At 37.3% G+C, this 21,809-nt stretch overlaps 1 protein-coding gene across 1 annotated transcript in view; it reads right to left on the reverse strand.

Annotated features, from left to right (window-relative positions):
• DTNBP1 (dystrobrevin binding protein 1) overlaps window positions 1-21,809 on the reverse strand; it is a 44,087-nt gene that overhangs the window by 1,204 nt on the left and 21,074 nt on the right. Inside the window, exons 8-9 of the mRNA XM_087707417.1 lie at window positions 5,152-5,307; window positions 2,686-2,829 (exon numbers count right to left, since the gene is read on the reverse strand). Coding sequence (XP_087563543.1) covers window positions 2,686-2,829; window positions 5,152-5,307 — 300 coding nt within the window. The remainder of the gene's footprint in view (window positions 1-2,685; window positions 2,830-5,151; window positions 5,308-21,809) is intronic.

Consider the following 21,809-nt stretch of genomic DNA (forward strand, 5'->3'; position numbering starts at 1 on the left):
TAGGCATTCTTTTACAATCTCTGCTTTCGTAAAATAGGCCAGAACAATCAATTTTAAATAAAGATCTGCAACTGCAGATCAAAATTAAGTGCTCCAAAATGAAAAAGTGGCTTCCTTGTGAAAAGTGATCTGGATAATCACCTCTGATTTTGGAAAACAGAGTATACCGTTTACCCCACAAAAAATGGATTTCCTACCAGTATTCTACCTTCTTTTTTCTGATCTCACTGATTATCTTAGATAAGTAATTAGACTACAAATAAGTGCAAGAGAATGCCAAAAAGGAGACATTATAAGGACAGCCAGGGCTAACTTTCCTATCTTTCCCACTGACCCCCAACCCTCTCTGATCTACCTTTATATAGCAAAGCTGCTTTACTACACATTTTGCCTGCAATTTCTGCATGGTTTTTAAAATTAACATGCCAGAAAGTTTAGAGTAATCATATAAGGCACATAATTGCCTTCCTTATCAGTGAGAGAGGTGACATACAACTTTAATAAATAATACTGAGATACTTCAGCATATTGGGGGGGGGGGGATCCCAAGACCAATAGATATCTCTACTGCTGAAATTTCTCCTTTGGTCTTTGAACCAAGGCAAGTTTTGAATCCTGCACAGAGCAACATTGAGGGCACTCCCAACTTTATAATAGCTGTTTTGGTGGGAGTCCTATCCTCTGTGAATATCAGGCATAATTGGCATGCTCTCACTAAACTCTCAGAGTTTCTGATGCAGCAGATCCCTGAAAAGGAACCTGGAACAGCAAATGGGCCATGCAGATGGGCTAGCTGGATTCTTGATCATCACTACTTGAAGAAGTTGAGTTACAGGTACTCGAATTACATGTTCATTTTATGCGCTTTGCAAGAAATACACGTTGCAAATAAAAATATGTAACTAGTACAATATTCTTTTTTTTTAATGTAGGAAAAGTAAACGGGGTGAAAGAATGGGAGTAAAGATTATAGTGCTTTTCATTCACTAATTATCTCTTCTCCAAAGTTTATTTCATATTTTTAAAAAAAGAAGTGGTCATACTCTATATTATGGGAGGTTATTTTTTGCTGGTGAACCAACTAAAGAATCTTTCTTCAAATATTTTCAAAATGGTGAAAAGATAAGGAAGAAAGGACAGACATAAATTGGGGGTTTTCATAAAAGGTGGCCTCTGGCCAAATTTTTTATGTGATTCCCCTAGAGCAGTGTTTCTCAACCTTGGCGACTTTAAGTCCTTGTGGATTTCAACTCCCAGAATCCCCCAGCCAGCATAGCTGGCTGGGGGATTCTGGGAGTTGAAGTCCACAGGACTTAAAGTTGCCACGGTTGTGAAACACTGCCCTAGAGAGTAATTGGAGGACTTCTATTGGTGTCCATTAGGTCCATATTTATTTTTTAAAAAAATTGGAACAATCCAATTTCTTGAGAAAAATAGTTCTCTATGTGTGTGCCCAAAACATCCATGTCTCAGGAGTCTGAACTCCACAAAGTAGAATTTGATTAGCGATTTTGGTTAACTTTTTTTTTTTTTTTGCCTTGTGGCTCCCTTAACAATCTTTGATAAATACTAGGGCTTACACAGACTTTGGATTTGCAGGGAAAGAAAATGTCTTTCAGATCTTAGTATACATTAGCAGCCTTCAGCAACTCCTTAAGCCAACCTGATTATTTTTACAGAACTGCGCTATATCTATAAGGAGAATGTGAAAAGATGCTGCTGCTTCAGATAGTGGCTGACTAATACTATGAGAGAGAGAGCCCTGGGCACTCTGAAGCCCATACAGAGCTTTGCATTACAAATGAGGTCTTTCCTTGGAGCTCTTTTTATCAATGCAACATGAACAAGGAAGACACGAATCCAAAGCCACATTTGAGTGTACAAATGCAAAATGATTTTATATGTAGCTTCCAGTAGATATCTTGCTATCTTGGAATTGCCTGGATATCAGAGAGCCTTCTTTTGAACATAATATGATAGACTATAATCCATCTTGCTGGAAAACCAGTTTCCTGAGATTCCTTATTAACTGACATGCTCATGCGAGTCAGCTGCAGCTGTATATCTTGCTCTGTGATTATATGCAAAGCAAACGTATTTAAACCTTTTAAGCCCAATTACGTAGCTCATCAAAAGAACTTTTATGTCTCCCTTCTGCTATCGGACAGGTGCTCAAATTATCAATGTACCCAAATTCTGTAGGAGAAAAAAAGAAGACGTGATCAAACACCTGGCTTTTTGTAATACTGTATCTCACATAAAATTAGTTTATTTCTTTATAAAAGTGGGTTTGGGTGATTCTGATCTTGTTATGATTGGGTTGTTTTGTTAATACTGTCTTCATTTTATCTGGCTTATTTTAATATTGATAATCTCAACTAGAGTCCAATTGAATCAGGGGCTCTGGATTTTATAGCTCCATCATTTCCTACAATTTAACAGGCTGCCAGCAGAAAACGTAAACTTTGTAAGTATAATGGGTAAACTCCGATGGCATAAATGAGACCCCCTAAGAAAGCATCTTCTAAGCCATACAGCAGTATGACATCAAGTAGCCTTGCATCTAGCACATCCTTTGATTACAAGAAGAAGAAAAATCTCTTGATTTAAAATTAATCTATCCCACCAGAAAGACTCAATTAGCTCTACTGTGTTTGTTCATTTAATACAATGAGAAACAACTACCGATCACTGCGGATAGCAAAGAACTCTCCTCTACTCCAGAATTAAGGAAGACATCTAAGGCTTCTTGATCCGACATATCGACGAGGTCCATTTGTTCCAACGTGTCCACATTCACTTCCATGGAAGACATGCTCCCTATTGGCTCTGAAATTAAAAATAAATAAAGTCAGCAAATTTACTCGTATTTAGGAATTTGTGGTTGTAAAATTTAATTTTTACCCCCATTTTCTTCTCTATGCCTGAAAGGATGAATCAGGGCTTATGAGTCTCAGAAAAATAGTAACAATTTATTAAAACCCATTGTAAAGAATTGAGATAGTTTCTTGGAAGTTTCTAAGAGTCAAATAAAATGTAATTATAATTGAATGATTACATGAAGATTTATACTGTAGCTATCAAATTCCGTGATGGAGAAGTTCTATGTTTTCCAGAATGTTCCCTTAACATATTGATGTAAAGGCACTCCCACTACTACTACTACTATAATCAATGATCCAGATTTATAGAAAACCAATCACTCTCAGGATTAGACGTTCCGGGAAACAACAGAATACCCACCGAGTTCTTCACATTCCTGGTCCCATTTTCCACTAACTAATAGAAGCACTAAGTAACTTTTCTATCGACCAGTTTTACATTCCAGAAGTTTCAAGTATAACATGCAACAAAATTACTGGAACCTTATCCAACATTGTGAAGGGGCCGAATCTATTATCCTAGGACAGTGATGGCTAACCTTTTTCTAAAGGTGTGCCAAAACTGTGTGCGTGCGACAATCATGTGCATATGCTGACACACATGAACGAGTGACACACACACACACACACCCCACGCAGGGGGGAACGTTTACCTTCCCCAGGCTCCGGAGACTTTCCTGAAGCCTGGGGAGGGCGAAAAACAGGCCCACGAGACCAACCGGAAGTTGTTCCCGAACTTCCTGTTGGGCTTGTTCTTTGCCCTCTCTAGGTTCTGGAAGTTTTCCTGAAGCCTGGGGAGGGCGAAAACCGCCTCTCCCAGCCCTCTGGAAGGCCGAAAATCAGCTAACCAGCGCGTGCATGCACACCGGAGCTAAGGGCTGCCAATCCGGCAAATATGGCTCCTCGTGCCACCTGTGGCACACGTGCCATAGGTTCACATCATGGCCCTAGGAGGAAGGGGAAAAAACACTGCATGGCCTGATATAGAAAGAAAAGGGGATATGGATTGGTATAAGGTTAAGTCTTGAATTAGGACCACTTTTAACTTTAGGCCAGAAATAAAACATCCTTCAAGGCATAATATTCTTAAGGAAAGACACATAATTATATATGCTGTTAAAAAGACAGGAAGTGTTTCTCTTGCATGATCTAATTAAGTAGAACAAAACAAAGCTCAGACCAGATAAAAGAGTATTTTTATACAGTGTTTCTTCATGCAACTTATCAATACAGGAAACAGCAATGGAGCTTCCATGAAAAAGGTAAATGTAATGCAAGTGTCAATGTCTTGTTCCAGCGGTTATTTGGAGATATCAAAGACAACAGTAATCACAGTAACAGTTACATGGGGAACTCCAGTAAGAGCCCTATGTGTTCACATCCTGCTAATGCACTCTCCCATTAGAAGCAGAATTCTTCTTTATTTACTTGGTTCCTTTGGGAAAGAGCAGATTTCTGATTAATCTTTTCTCTTGATGAGAAACAAGATACAAGTTACAGTTCAGCAAGTTTCAGCTGTACTTTCTGCCATCTAGCTCACTGATTTGCAAGAAAATAGTTAAATAGGAGACATTAATTGTACGTTCTGTTTACAGTTTGAAGCAATGCAAAATACATTAATTCCAACTGTCACAATGGCCACTCTAGTCTTACAACTAGAGCAAAGGTGTAAGAGAGGACACACCATTTTTTATTCTGATTATACTTAATATCGACTAATCTCGTTCCTTGAAAAGGAGCACCCTTGAGCAAATCACTCATCCTAACCTTGTTGAGTAAGATTATACTATGGAAGGTGGGATGTGGTGGCTCAGCAGCTAAGGCGCTGAGCTTATTGATCAGAAACTGACGGCAGTTCGGTGGTTCAAATCCCTAGTGCTGCGTAATGGAGTGAGCTCCCGTTACTTGTCCCGGCTTCTGCCAACCTAGCCGTTCGAAAGCACGTAAAAAAATGCAAGTAGAAAAATAGAGACCACTTTGGTGGGAAGGTAACGATATTTCATATGCCTTTGGCGTTAAGTCATGCCGGCCATATGACCACGGAGACGTCTTCAGACAGCGCTGGCTCTTCAGCTTTGAAATGGAGATGAGCACCGTCCCCTAGAGGCGGGAACATATGTGCAAGGGGAACCTTTACCTTTACAGTATGGAAGACGTAAAAAGAGTATAAAATCCAATGGAATGCTGGGAAAGCTCAGCGAGTCTACTTTGTGATTTAGCTGGAGAAAGATTTACCTGGAGTCTTAAAATGAAAACTTTCAATACTTGCCCCGTCTTTCCGCTATCTGCAGATAGCCGGTGGTAAGGTACTGTTCCATGTCCTGCTGGAAAGCTTCTTCAAAGAATTTCTGCCGCTCCTTTAGCTTCATTTCTTGGGTATGCTCCATGTCCAGCACTTTCTGAACATGCTCTGTATCAAGTTCAGCTGAAAGAGGGAAATAAATTCTGTTATTTCAGCACTTAAAAGGAGCATTTTATACACAACTGTATCTCAATAAACTCATGTGATTAAAATAGAAAATACTGTAAAGCAAATAATTATCTCTCAGGTTTTGACATTTCTTAATTATCCAAGACTTATTTCAATGCTAGCTCGCAAAACAATTCAATACCAAATAGGCCAGTGTCAGATTTTTTAATACGGAATTGCAGTACGTCATGGTAGTTAAGTCTCTTACTGCATTCTTTGCAATGATTTATATTCCCCAAACTGGAACGCAGTTTGCGTTCTGCCAGCCAATGTCGGCTGGCGACTCCCCGGGGGAGAGCCTTCTCTGTTGCAGCTCCAGCCCTCTGGAATGACCTCCCCGTGGAGATCCGGACCCTTACTACCCTCCCGGCCTTTCGCAAAGCCACCAAGTCCTGGCTGCTCCAGCAGGCCGGGGGGCTTGTGAAACATCCAGCCCCACGGAAACTGTGAATGTTGTGTTTTTAAAGTGTTGTCTTTGTCTATTTATCCCCCTTCCCTTGTCTATTGTGAGCCGCCCAGAGTCCTTCGGGAGTGGGCGGCATACAAGACAAATAAATACAATACAATACAATACAATACAACGCACATATTAAACTGATTCTGCCCCTTATAGTCTTCTTCTCAAAATGTAAACCTCCCCTCGCCCCACAAAAAAAATCCCCAAATGCCAGCAGTGGCCATTTTCGTGATATCATAAAGTCATATCTCTTATAATCCTTAGGCTTAGACAAAGGAGAAAATCCTAAAGTAGCTCTTAAAAAGTTGCCTACTCCACTGTGAAGGGGAGCCCTTCTCAGCCAGGGACATCAGCATTTAGATTAGTTTGTGTATTTTACTTTTGTTCCATTTGCCTCTGGATTCTTTACTTAGACAAAAAGCCCCAAAGCAAATGCTAGACCTATTTTATGGAGAGCTGCAATTCTTTCTTCTTCTTTTTTTAAAGAAAAGGCTTACGGATTTCTAGATTTATCCCTAAAACTAATAATGATAATGATGATGATGATGATGATGATGATGATGATGATGATGATGATGATGATGATAATATAATATCTGGTCCCTTCCTTCCAACAGCAGTGAAATAAGATAGGGAGTTTATGTAGCCTGAATTCTGCAATTCCTAAACCTCTCAGTCCGTCTTGCGCATTAAATCTTTAAAGTGTGATTGGTTAGAAGGAACACTATTAAATGGCCAGAAAAGAACGACCTACTTTGTTAATTAAGTTTGCATATAATTTTAATGGACTCAGTTTTAACATAGATCTAACTTATAATAGTTACAATTCTACTCTCAACTAAAATATACTGTAAAAATATTTAATCTCACAAGAAAAAAGAAAAAGAATATAAAACTGATATCCTTGTTTTTCAGCAAAAATGTCTCATAAATATAGCCTGTCATGAAAAGCAGTAGATAATCCTGAATAGGATTCACACCTCATACGGCGGGACTCTCTGTATAAGGGGCATAGTATCCTCCCCTCAGTGTGACAGTGGGATCCCACATCAAACTGTAGATCACATCATGACCGGCTGTAAACTGAGGGCATATACCAATCCAGTATCTGATCATTTTTAATATAAACAATGCTGCGCATCAGTTGTTAGATGGCCCTAGACCAGTGGTTCCCAAAGTGGGCGGTACCACCCCCTGTGGGGCGGTGGGATGACTTAGGGTGGCGCGAAGAGGCAAAAGGGGCAGCAGGGGGGCGCCAATACACTAAATAAATACAGCACAGCAACGATTGCTATGAAAGTATCTATCAACAACTGCACTATAACTTTTTAATTAATGTTCTACACACCTACTATATTTACCTATATAGTTACTCTCAAAATATTTTTTTCAGAGATAATAAGAACAACATTGAAGTAAACATCTAGTGATGTTAACATCCCAAACAGAAAATGTGCAAGGACAGCAGAAGGAAACACAGTATTTCAGATAAATTAGAGGAAAGATTACAAGTAAAAATCTTTTTATTTAAACATATAACTGCCAGAAACAAAAAAATTACTAAAAATATACTTGTATGAACATAAAAAACATCTAGTGCTTTATATGTAACTTTTTTTTTTAGTTTGACAGTATCTAAGTAAGCCTTTTATACTACTAGATACAGAGCAAGATTATCAAAGACAATTCCATGATTTCTGTTGCTCTTTCCAACAGTAGTGAATATATGTAACCCAAGGTTGTGGAGTTCTTGGTGCTCTGTTTGTTTATTTGCTTGCTTGCTTGCAGACATTTAATTACCCAACCAGATAACATCATCAATGCTGATAAGCGTGGAGTTTTATATGCTGTAACTTGCCCTATCAGAATTGGTGGAAGCATGGTTTCTTCTCGGTAGTTTCTTGATTAGGAAATAGTTTACACTGCTTGACTGCCTGGTGTTAATCCCTGCTAATATGAATGTTGGCTGCTAGAAAGGATGTTATAATTGTCTCTTTTAAAGGACATTACACATTATGTAAATGTGCTTTATCTCTGTGTTTATTGGTGGCTGGTCTGTTGGAATGGCCTAGTTTACCGAAATTCCCTAGCTTTTTAAAATTTAGCTTAATCACAATTTTCCAGTTGAAACTATGGTCCATGTTGGTGAGGTTAAGAAGTGTTCCTTGTGTCCTCTGATTGCTAGTTGGTATTCATGGATGTGCTCTGCTACTCTTCTGCGTGTCTGTCTATATAGTGGCTGCTCAGGCCTATTTTGTACATGACTCCTGTTCTTTGTTTTGTTTTGTGTTGTGTTGTTTTTTGTTTTGGGCTCCTGAGTCTTTTGGTTTACCTAAGATGCCTTGGAGGACTTTAGTTGGCTTTGTCCTATAGTGATGGATGATGCTATATGGTTGTAACTGTCTGTCTGTTGTTTCTGAGTTGTTCTTATCTTTGCGAGTGTTAACTTTTTCATAACCTGTGTTCGCTGTGTGTGGTCAGACAATTTTAATAAAGTTGCGTTGAGTATCCATTTTGCTGGAAGATGTGGTATAGGTGATCTGTTTCCTTTTTCTGGTATTTTGGGTTCCTGCAGTGCATTTGCACTTGCCTAAATGTGAACACTTTTTCAGACAAGTGTAAACACACTATATTCAGAATGTTTATATTTCTTCAGTATTCACCTGAATGTTAATGAATACTATCAAGGAGAAAACCACACCTCCACCAATATTGGCATGACAGACAAGGTCATTCAACTTAACCTTCTGAAAAACTCTGTTCCAGCACATGATGACAGAACATGCACCTGGAAAAGAAGGGGGCAACTCCATTGTGGCTTTCCAGGGAAGATGCAACATATTCCGGAGAGAGGCCCCAAAATAAGACCTTGTGCAATCCAGAACTGGATAAGGGAGGGAGGAAAAGGTCCACAGTAATCGCTCCCTAGAATCTCCCAAAGTGTATCTATTAGGTTAGAAGGTTATAGCTTTAGTCTGGCAAGATTCTGTCCGTTAGGTGCAAGCAAATAAAAAATTGGACTCAATTGGATTTCACTGTATCATTTTGGGGTTTAGGCATGGCACTCATGTTCCTATCCTATATCTTCGGCAGATCCACATATTCATAAAGTTCCTCTACTATTTCTATGTCTTTCTTTAGTATATATTTAATTCTCATAATTCAATTTGGTTGCAATTTCTATTCTGTAGGTTTTGTTGTCTTAATGTGTTCCTCAAAATTCTTTTTTGGCATCCAGCTTGTGAACTAGATATGCCTACTAAAATTAGAAATGCAGATATCAATGCCAACCTATTTTGCCTCGCATTTCATTGTGTATATTAAATACACAATGACAGCTGCTTCTCAGCAGTAGTATGCACATTTTATTACTCATCTATATTTACAGTTTTTCCATCAGTCTGCCAGGTCTATGTAGTCATTCTATCTCCACTTAACTAGAACACTGTGATCAATGATATTTTCCATACATTTTATCATATTTACCTGTATCGTGACAGCATTCATTTTTATAGCAATTAACTAAGCAGAAGTCAGAATTTTTATTGCCTACTGAATTTCAATCTAGATTTCAAATACCAAATTTGACGCATTCCAAAGCAATCAAATACCAAGGTATGACTATAATTCTATATATTATATTCTAACATATTTCTGGTTTTGGATTGCAGTTTTACTTATTTTTATTATTTATCTTTAATATTGTGGCTTAAGCCTTCTTGAGGGGAATCTGCTGTCTGAAAAGTGTCATAGAAAACTCCTCTATAGCATTAAATGTATGAAATGGTCTAATGCATAATGAACGAAATATACTGAATTAAAGGAAAATGTTAAGAAGGAATATAAAGGTCAAAACCAAAGCCATAATAATGCAAGTCTAAACTCATTAAACAAGGACTCAGTTCTAAATGTCATGTTTAGAAATGCATTTTAAATTAATAATTAGAAAGAATTCCAATTATAGTATAAAATACAAGTTATACAAAATATAAGCATGGATATAGACAAAGAGCCTGGCTATTGTCCAAAGGCTTTTCCATTGTTAAAGCAATGTATCCTGCGCTACTTAACAAAATAAATGCCCTTTTTCAGAGAACATCTGGATCCATGGCAATTAAATTTGGCTTTCTTTAAGAAACACTTGGCATAACAGTTCCTAGACTTTCTTTCGTAAAAGCAGTGGCAGCTTGCAAAATAAGGAACCAACTCTGCATTTCTGAAGATTTACTAGTAACATAAGATATTCTACTAGCAGCTAAACAGTAGCAATCAGTTCTATCAAAGATGTGCAAATGTTTTTCTAATCAATACAAACAAGCCTTGCAATCTTGTTGAAATGAGACTTCTCCACAGTCTATCTAGAAAGACAATCTGCCTGTTTAGAGTGGTAATTAATGTCAGCTCAAGATACCAGCCTGTACTTTCCATCTTCACAATGTTAAGGCATAGTTCCCCCACTTCAATAACGTTTCTCAGCTGCATGTTTTGGAGAAAAGAATATGAGGAGAATAAAAAAATAAGGACTGGCAAAAAAGTAAATTAAACTTTTATAAATGGCAGTGAGGAAATTTTTGGAGACATGATCTATATCATTTCCCCTCAATTTTCTTTTAATCTATATAATTGAATGTACTTCAATACATAACATGAATTCCGGGTTCTACTCAAGCATTTATACAAAGTTCAACTGCAATATTCAACATAAAGGCCACCTAGCTTTCAATTACACTGATTTTTTGCCTATACTCATCCTATAACCAAAGCAATCAAGGATTAAAAATAACGCTATTTACAAAGCTCTCCGACGCCGCACTTCAGTTTAAAACAATGGAGAAATCAATGCAAATAATTTATGCTGGGCCATACAAAGGAAAGTTAGAAGATACTTATTATAAAGCTTTCAGATGATTGGAGTTTATTACTGAAAATCCTTGCTTCTATTACAAATTATTTGCAATCACAGACTTTTAAAATTGTATCAAAGTTGACAAGACAGGATCCATCCATTATAGCAGGGTTGTTAGCCTTTTTGGCTTGCCTGGGAAGCATTGTGTGAAAAGAATTTCCTTTATTTCTTTATGTTTTTTATAGTGGGGCTGCACTGCTAGATGTCCAGGGGCTCATGAGACCCATGAGTCTTAGATACAAAGCCAGCTGGGTGAACTTGGGTCAATCATTCTCTATTAGTCCTAAGAAGAGGGCAAGGGCAAACTGTTCTACCCCCCTCGTTCCATACCAAAGCACACTCCGAGCCAGAGATAAATTATAGCATTTAATTAACAGACAAACAGGTCCTTGGCAGCAATCCAGCACAGACAAGCTCGGGCAGCAATAAACACAGATAAGGCTTGGCAGCAATCCAGCCTGCCAAGCTCATACAAAGTTCTCCGACATTCGATTCTGTGTTGACTTCTGCAAAGAGGGGCGTGTGCACAAGTAGCTTTTTATAGTCTGGAGAGGAGCCTAATGACCACCAGCTGAGTACAATCACCTCCTGTAATTGCGTAATTGTTCCCAACGCCTATTAGCTCTTCGATGGCGTGCATCCAGGAACAACTCACTACTGGCTTCCGGCTCACTCTCCCTTGTCTCCTCCCTACTGGTCCAAGGCTCAGGTGCCTCCTGGTGGCCAACTAGCCTCCTTGCTCCCTGCTCGGAGTCGGAACCCTGTCCAGGGTCCTCCACATCCTCCAGAGCCGACTCATAGGGCCCCTCGCTGTCGGAGTCTGGTGGCAGCTCCAACGGCTCCTGCTGGGCCACAACAGCAAACCATTTCTGAAAACATTACCAAGAAAACTTCAGGCACCAGGAGTCAACGTTGACTTGAAGGCACAAAATATTAACAACTATGTCGCATTAACAGTCTTGTATCTATGTATTATATTTGTTAGCCATACACAAAATATAGCATACAGCTGAATACTAGACTTCTGTGCAAATGAGCAAACAGGCTTGTGCAGTTTCTTATTCCTCTTAATTCTGTAGAGAAACCAAGTAGACCATTAGTGAAAGGAAACCAAGTTTAGAAATGGAGCTTTCTGTCCTCCTGTCCCAGTCCACAAGATGTAAAATGTGTGCACGGCGATTACATTTATTTGATATATGTACAAGGCCGAAATAGTATGTAGAAAAGCAAATACATCTTCTAGGGATTTCAGAATTGTTGGTATTTCTAGAATTAATGGTGGCTTTACAGTAACCAGTTCCTGTTTTAAATCTTAGAAATCTTAAGAGACAACCCCAAGTCAGCTGACAAATATGTTGCATTATTTACCAAAAATATCAATCAAGCAATAGCAATAGCAGTTAGACTTATATACCGCTTCATAGGGTTTTCAGCCCTCTCTAAGCGGTTTACAGAGTCAGCATATCGCCCCCACAGTCTGGGACCTCATTTCATCCACCTCGGAAGGATGGAAGGCTGAGTCAACCTTGAGCCGGTGAGATTAGAACCGCTGAACTGCAGTTAACAGTCAGATGGAGTGGCCTGCAGTACTGCACCCTAACCACTACACCACCTCGGCAAAAAGTGGGTTGCTTGGGAATTACGTATAAATCAATTCAACTAATGGGAAAGTATTCTAAAACATTAAGCTAATACCTCATAAATCAAGCAAAGAAGCTTGTAATTATAGGATGGCAACCAAAAATTCTGATTATCCCAGTAGGCAACCAGTTAAAAGGACCTTTTATACTTAATTCCCATTCTGGCCTTCCGGAAGAGAATTAAGATCTGGTTCTGTCAACTAGCATGGGGATCCAATAGTGACACGCAACCCTGGGTTAGGGGTTTTTTTAAGCTTAACTTTGGTTTTTTTTAAACTTTGTATACTGTATTTTGTATACAGTATACAGAGCCAAGGTGGCGCAGTGGTTAAAAGCAGCACTGCAGGCTACTGCTAGATCAGCAGGTCAGCGGTTCAAATCTCACCGGCTCAGGGTTGACTCAGCCTTCCATCCTTCCGAGGTGGGTAAAATGAGGACCCAGATTGTTGGGGGCAATATGCTGACTCTCTGTAAACCGCTTAGAGAGGCCTGAAAGGCCTATGAAGCGGTATATAAGTCTACTGCTATTGCTATTTGTATAAATTTTATGTTTTTTATTTGTAAATCAAGTCATAGTGATATGGGTGGCATATAAATTTGATTACTAAGTAAACAATAAAATAAAATAATAATACTTTGGCAGATTCTTATATAAGCTGCGGTGGCGTAGTGTTTAGAATGCAGTGTTGCGAGCAAACTCTGCCCACATTCTGGAGTTCGATCCTGACCGGCTCAAGGTTGATTCAGCCTTCCATCCTTCTTAATTCAGTAAAATGAGGATCCAGATTGTTGGGGGCAATATGCTGGCATTTGTAAACCGCTCCGAAAGTGCTCTTAAGCCCCTTGGAGTGGTATGTAAGTCTAAGTGCTATTGCTATATAGGTAGGTAAGGCCTTTAAAACAACAATTAAAAGTGAATGAGAGTATTCTCAACTGAACTCAGAAGTAAAGTTAGTGCTTCCCTGGAAGGGGTGTTAGCATCTCTCTATCTGCTAACCACACGATCAAAAGGAGATTTTGTAAGCAAGGTGTCAAACAATGCCTGTACTCTCAATAAAGTAGAGGATATTATCCTTTATATCCTCCACTGCCCCATTTAAAATGGAATCGGGGCCAAATTACTGATGGTAAGTGAATTCAACTGATCCACCTTGAAAAATTGAACTGTTGTACTTTCTCTGCTGTCATTGAAACCTAGAAAGAAACTTAAAATTCTTAGCTGTAGCTTTGGTTTTATCTTGCTGTAATCTTTTTACATTTCTATTTTTGCTATTTTTATTATTTTACTTTACAACATTACCATATTTTTCAGAGTATAAGACACACCTTTTTCCTCCCTAAGAGAGGGTGAAAATTTGGATGTGTCTTATACATTGAATGTAGCCCCACCCACCAGCCCAAACCCTTTGGCCTCTGCCTCCCAGCAATTTACCTCTTTGCAGCAAACAGGGTTTGTGGAGACTTCAATAAGCTCTAGCAATCCCTGCAGCCTGTAAAATCGGGAGAAAATGAAAGTGAAACTTGCTGTTTGCTCCATGTGGCAAATGGCTGGGAGGCAGATTTTTTTTCCTTCTGCTAATCAGGCTGTTTGCTGCAAGGAGGTTAGTCAACAACTATTATTGCCTATAGAATGTTCAAATTATTAAACTTATTTTTTAAAGACTGCTTTATTATTATTCTAGACGACTTAACAAAATGAAGAAGATTTTTAAAATAAATGCTTGATTTGAAGAGGCCCTGTGCTGTTGTTTTAAAAAGTGCTATTTTTTTAAATAAACTTCCAGAAAGCACATCAATTTTAACAGTATCTGTACAAGTATAGTCTGAAATATAACACTGTAAAACAGTGTATTTTGTCTGTACTGTTTGTTGCAAGGAGGCAAATTGCTGAGAGGCAGAGGCAGATATTTTTCCCTTGTTTTCCTCCCCAAAATCTAGGTGTGTCTTATAGCAATAGCAATAGCAGTTAGACTTATATACCGCTTCATAGGGCTTTCAGCCCTCTCTAAGCGGTTTACAGAGTCAGCATATTGCCCCCAACAACAATCCGGGTCCTCATTTTACCCACCTCGGAAGGATGGAAGGCTGAGTCAACCCTGAGCCAGTGAGATTTGAACAGCCGAACTGCAGAACTGCAGTGAGCTGAAGTAGCCTGCAGTGCTGCATTTAACCACTGCGCCACCTCGGCTCTCTTATACTTTGGAGCGTCTTATACTCTGAAAAATACAGTACTATTTTACTGGTCTTTATTGTATTTCATAATATATTATTTGCTACAATCTGTGGTTACAGCAATGAATTTACTTAGTAATTTACCTTTGAAGAGAAAACATCTAGTTTATAATGTAGCAGGATATAATTAAACATATTTCTAGCCATGGAATATACTTTCTTTCAAACAAACATATTCAGAGTTAGGAGATTCCATAGATGTGGAACATGACACTCTACAGTACTTTGTTTTTTCCTATAATCTGGAATTATCAGTTTCTGCATTTATAAATAGAATCACTGGCTAATCCTGATATTACATTCAATACTATAATAATGTTTTACTTTTCTTTAGTCATTCTCAAATCCCGCTGGCATGACAGAACAGTGTGTTAAAAGGTAGCAAAAAGAATATTACATTTTCCTGTTACAAAATCAGTTCTGTTCAGAGTGTTCCAATTTTCGAGTATTTTCAAGTAGTAGTTTTATTCTTCATATTCCAGAAACTAGGCGCAGTAGAAATATTATATCAAGAAAGGAATACAGTACAGCCCAGTTAAAGATCACAACTAATACATGGTTCAGCTGCTAATTTAAATTGCATAAAATACTTTCTGGAAAACACATGAGCGCTCTAAAGAATTCTTAGGGTGAAAACTCTAGCAAATGGTCATGAATACCCTGGCTTGATTATTCAACTTATTAGGTGCATCCTTTCCAGCATTCTTTCAGGGTAGAAGGATTGATGATACAGGATGCCAAGTATAGAAAAAAGCATTATAATTCAGTTCCAAAGTTATTAAAAACCACAGAATACAGCAACTTTTCCTTTCAAGCCTCAATGGAGAAAACTCCCGAGAATACCACAGACAACCACAAAAACAAATAAATGGATCATCAAACAAATCAGCCCATAGTTCTCATTCAAAGCAGAAATTACCAGGTTCAAATTTGAATACACTATGTAAAAACCTAGCTTTCTGGAGAAAACTGTAATACTGGGAAAGGCAGAAGTGAAAGAAAGAAAGAAAGAAAGAAAGAAAGAAAGAAAGAAAGAAAGAAAGAAAGAAAGAAAGAAAGAAAGAAAGAAAGAAAGAAAGAAAGAAAGATGAGAACTAGCAGCAAACTGGATGGATTCCATTACAGAGGTGATGGGGGCACCATTGGAAGATCTAAGGCAGTGGTTCCCAAACTTGGCAACTTTAAGACTTGTGGACTTCAACTCCCAGAATTCTCCAGCCAGCAGAGCTCTGCTGGCTGGAGAATTCTGGGAGTTGAAGTCCACAAGTCTTAAAGTTGCCAAGTTTGGGAACCACTGATCTAAGGAAACAAGTGACAAAAAGACTGCCACAGAGGTAATCCACCTGTGTGGTTGCTCAGAGTCAACACTGACTTAATGGCACTTAATCAATCCTTTGAAATTTATACATACTCCACAAACTTCTCCCTCCCTCCTCAAGATACCATCTTAAAATCTCTTTTAGAGGTGTGGTATCCTCTTTTAAGTAGAACAACACTGCAATTTTGACACTGGGGTGCCTCTTTTATTTTTAAAAAATTAATATTGCTATTAAGGGATATTGCAATCGTTCCCTTCCACTACACCATATAATAATCCTTCCTCTTTGTTGTTTTTCAGGCTTCTTCTAAAGATGGTTTGATCCAGAATAGAATTAAACTTGAATCCAAAAGGAACAAACTATAAACTGAATGTATCAATGCAAAACCCTTCCTCCAAAGCAGACTTTTGACAATTATCAAACCTGCATCCTCCCATCTCCAGCTCACATTAGGGAGAGCAACTGGTGAATGTTTGTTTTCCTTAATTTGTCCCATTTTAAAAGTGTTAGGATGGGGACAATCTTTTAAATCTTATCTGATAGAGAATAGGGACTAGTCATTGGGATAGTGAAATTTATACTGATATGCTTTTCTGTCAATTTAAGGATTGAAGTAATAAATATTGACATGGCTGTAAGCCTTCTCTCAGAGAAAGCAAAGCACTGAAATATATTATCCCTACTGAGACTGTCATTATCTGCATATATACATACAAAAAAGGACAGAAATTGATATTGTGTAATGTACACACAGTTCTCCATCCATTCACTTTCTTCAGGCTTCATGCAATCACAATTGACATAGTTCCTGGCACTGTTCAAAGTTTTTTTTATTTATAACATAGCATAGAAGCACTGGGATCAAGCATCTGTGCTAAATATTTAATAAAGTTTATTAAACTTTCAGCATGCTTTTACAATTCATACTTTAGAAGCATGTCCAAATTGGATCTAAAAGTAATGGTCTAATAGGAATGTATTCATCATTCATCTAATAATCAGAGTCCAGATTGTCAGTAAGAGAGTTCAATTTGTTTTATTCACTATTTTGCAGCAATTATAGAGCCGAGGTGGCGCAGTGGGTAGAGTGCAGTACTGCAGGCCACTTCAGCTGACTGTTATCTGCAGTTCAGCGGTTCTAATCTCACTGGCTCAAGGTTGACTCAGCCTTCCATCCTTCCGAGGTGGGTGAAATGAGGACCCAGACTGTGGGGGCGATATGCTGACTCTGTAAACCGCTTAGAGAGGGCTGAAAGCCCTATGAAGCGGTATATAAGTCTAACTGCTAATTGCAAAGAACACTTCAAATAGGATGTAATTATGAGCGCTGCAAATGGGCTACATTAACACTACTCTTGCACCCTTACCTCAATAGTTCAATGATTAGATCAAATCTGAAACATGGGGTCTAGTTCTAGATGCTGCATTTTATAAAAGAGAACCAGAAAATTTGGTGTAGATTCAGAAGGATGGTGAGGAATTTGGAAGGCAAGCCCCAAGAAAAATAATTAACAGAATTGCCATGTGTAACTTCCAAAGCAGAAGTGGGTTTCTGCTGGTTCGCCCCAGATTGGACAGCCCATCTGCCGGGACACTTCTGTGCATGCATAGAAGCGTTGCACAAGCGCATGAGTAAACCGGTAGTAAAATAAATTGAAACCCACCACTGTTCCAAAGAACATACAGAACAATGCCTACAAAGATGTGTATGTCTGTTACATGGATGGATCTGTTCTAGATTTTAGACTAAGAACACTTTCTTATTGGCTTATCCCACCCAAACGATAATCTTGTTTGGAACTGAGCATCATACACTGCATTAATAAATAACTAAATATAACATATCACAGTTTATCTTCTGCTACATAAAAATGTTACGATGAAACAACAAAAAAAAAGAAAATCTAAATGATCAGGAATAATTCAAAATGTGACTTTTGGTCATGAGAAAATTTACCAATACTATACGTTTAAGTGATTAAATAATTCATGGTAAATTATTTTTGCATTTTGAAATGACACCATCAAATGCCATTAAAAAAAACCCTGAGGAAGTCTATACATTTATTGCTCTCGATAGCTGTTGCCTGAAAATGCTATCCACTAGTATTGATTGCATTAAAATATTCTCTACAGAAAGATGACATATCCAGCTTAGGTCAACCTTTAGTTTTGCTTATGCATTTATAAAAATGTATATTTTTTTAATGACCCCATTCCAATAGATCACTTCAAAGGCAATTCTGACTGTCTCTCAGGTCTGAGCATGGGAGGAAATATTCATATATAAAACAAGGACTTTAGTAGCACTGTATTTAACACAGAAACCACTACGAGAAGCAAACGTTTCATTCATATACCATGTTGCCATGAAAAATTGTTATGAACTACCACATCCAAGCTATTTTACAGCTACTAAATCCCCAAAAGCCCTCCAGCCATGCTCCTAAACCTTTAAGCATACTAAAACAATTCTTTCAGGTAGCCTTAAAATACGATTTAACAGAAATAGATTATTTCTGATTATTGGGTCCAGTACAGTTCTTTAATGAACCACTCACGTCTAGCACTAATAAGATTTTCTTTATATAACTGTTAAACAGATCTTATTTCACATACAGGAACACAAATTTATATTAATACATAACTTGAATCATGATTAGCCTAGATTTATGAGTGTTCTATTAATGAAATTCACTTTGGCATGAAGGAACCCCCTTTTTCCTTTATTATACATTTTCCCATTTTATTCAGCTTTAAAACCACTGTCTAAATGTCAGAATACAGGCTACGATTAAGGCAGTTTTTAAAAGCTTAAAATATATATTTACACTTTAAATGGGAGTCTAATACTAGCTTAATGAATGACAAGCTTTCATATAATTTAATAAACTTTCCCCTACAAGAATTACTCTGATTATTTGCCATGGTTCCTGAAGAAAACATAACAGAAGGAACAGGCAAATAAACAGAAGGATAATACTGGTCAGGTGGAAACATCCAATTACCGAGCAGCTCTAGTGATGTACATCTTTCCCAATATAAAAAGAAGAATTATTATTCTATACAACCATTCTGCCTTCTCAAAAACGATATGCCATTTTTCAATTAATCATGCATAGAAAATGAAGACTTACAATCCCTTCATTCGAGTCCTGCTCCCAAGCTGAAAGCAAGAGCTGCTAAGAGCTGTAGTATCAGAGAACATACCACATTCTGTGGAAGAAAGGGGTGAAAATACAGTCCTAAAAAATTGTGTGATCTTTCAGTTGCCTTTAGCTTAACAAAATAGAAAACACTCTTCAACTTAAACCGCTGCTGAATAGGCAGCAGTTTCAAAAACTGTTTATTTTGCTTTTACCTTTAAAATTATCAATAATCATGGTTTTTAAATAACCCTACAAGGAGAAATTATGAACTAGTCTTAACAGGAAAGCATTTTCCTCTTTTGCATGTATATAAGCAATAAAAATGTGCTGTGCTAAATAAATAGTTAGATTCAACAACATTAAAATCCAGGGTTTGTTTTAATCTAATAGGAGCAACAGATATTAACATTCTTCTTTTTGGTTAGCTATGCAATATGAGCTTTCTGATTCTTTTTTTTAAAAAAAGGAAAGTCACCAAAATATTACATGTGTGTATACTAAAAAAAAAGAGAGAGCTATCATTCCTAAAAAAACACTTTCCAGAAAATGAGAATCATTAACTGAAAATGCCAGGTTCCTAGTAGTCACCTAACAAAGTTACAGTTTCCCAAATAAAGAGCAAGTTTTAATTGTTAAATAGAGCATATCAGAATGTATATGGAAAAGCAAATCCTTTTAAACAGGAAAAATTAATATTCCCACATTTCAAATTGTTTTTTAAACACATACTCCAATACTGCACTTAAGTAATAATATATGGAAGTTCTAAATATGAGTCACAATTATGTCACAATTGTTTGCATTAATTAAACTGAAATATTAACTAACATTTTAAGGGTCTTTTCTTTTATTTAAGAATATCACTTCCTTTTTGCCAGTGTATTATAGTAGAGACATAGATTTTATAATATATTCAGGACAGAATATAATTAATAACGTTATGGAGCTTTTCGAAAATATTCTTGGCTCCTAAACCTTGAAAAACAAAATATGCATAGTCTTACTCAGTTTACACTGAACAAGACAAACTTCCTAAACATTCATATTGTTAATATTAAGAATAAAATACAAGAAAGCTAAACCTTGTCGGGTGTATGAAAGATTCTTTAATTGACAGTTTAATCTATTCAAGTGATTAAGCAGTAGAAGGCAATTTTAATCAGTAATGATGAGTTAGAGATAGTGATTTCCTGGGGTTAATTTGGTTTTCATGTATTAACATACTGAATGAAATACTAAATGTTGAAAAGTCTTATTTCAAATAACAACTGACAGCTTCTGTTAAATTAAGTTGTTCCATTTACTTCAGAATTGCAAAAAAACCCATCAGGAATCTTTTGGTAATATGCATTTAAACACCTGTTTTGGTTTCCAATCAGCACAGAGTTTGTGCCATGTAAAACTAACAAATACATCATGGCATTAGCACTTATGAAGTACAGTCCACTTTAGAGGGTGCTTGAACTGTTACATGCAATATTGTTTAATACTGATGAAACAAACATGATATAAAAATGGAGATGAATGCTTATGCACAAAATATGGAGATATGCAATTACCGCTAAATAAGGCAAAAGGCTACTGATAGAATGGAATCAGGATTATTATTTTGCAAATGAAAGAAGTGCTTTTTAAAACAAGAGGTTTTCTCCCACTGTCTCAATTATGAAGTTACTTTCAAAAGAACTATCATAACAAAAACACAACCAAGAATCATACTGGCACAAAAATGGCAACAAATGAAGGTAAAATATAGTTTCACTTTGTTTTACAATTCAGAAAGATGCAGCAAAAAAGACTACATTATGAAGGATAAAGGTATAAAGATACTAGCAGTTAAGTATTTGTAAGTGGCAGCTAAAGAGGAGCCTAAGAATTAAGGAAATATAAATGTCAATTTGTTAACTAAATATTAAAAAAATTAGTTTTCTCAGAGAAACTTTCAGACATGGACATATACAAATGCATGTGAATGTTATGAAACGAAAACTATTATAAACAATGATAAGTCCCTGCTGATTATGATTTTGGTATCTGATATTTTGTGGAGTATAAGGATTGGTGCCAGAAGTATAAGCCTTTTCTTCACTCACATGCAGACAGACAGACAGACAGACACACACACACACACAGACACACACAGAGAGAGAGAGAGAGAGAGAGAGAGAGAGAGAGAGAGAGAGAGAGAGAGAGAGAGAGAGAGAGAGAGAGAGAGAGAGAGAATGATCAAGAAAACATTAACCACTAGTCATTAAAATACACAATCACATTTCAGAAATCCTAAATACACTTTATATGAACATGATGGCAAATTACAATTAGATTTAGCTTGTAAGTCTGGCAAGAGCAGGATAATCATCAGATACCAGTATCATTAAGAAAGAAATAATATAAACAGCTAGAATCAGCTATGAAACTGCTGCCAGTTTCCAATAACAGTGCCAATTAAATTAAACAGGAGGTAGATAAAGATATTCAAAGACCACATGCAGACTACTAGGGCTGTGCAAACCTTAAACAGATGAGAATTTATATACCAAGCAGATTTGTGTCATGGCTACCTCAGACTCTGGGGAGAAATGAATAATCCAGTGTTTCTCAACCTTGGTAACTTGAAGATGTCTGGACTTCAACTCCCAGAATTCCCCAGCCAGCGAATGCTGGCTGGGGAATTCTGGGAGTTGAAGTCCGGACATCTTCAAATTGCCAAGGTTGAGAAACACTGGAATAATCAAGAACACAGAAACTGAGCCC

This window comes from Thamnophis sirtalis, unplaced genomic scaffold (assembly GCF_051295495.1).
Source record: "Thamnophis sirtalis isolate CommonGarterSnake01/CBP01778 unplaced genomic scaffold, rThaSir2_p1.2 scaffold_2, whole genome shotgun sequence".
Lineage (NCBI taxonomy): Eukaryota > Metazoa > Chordata > Lepidosauria > Squamata > Natricidae > Thamnophis > Thamnophis sirtalis.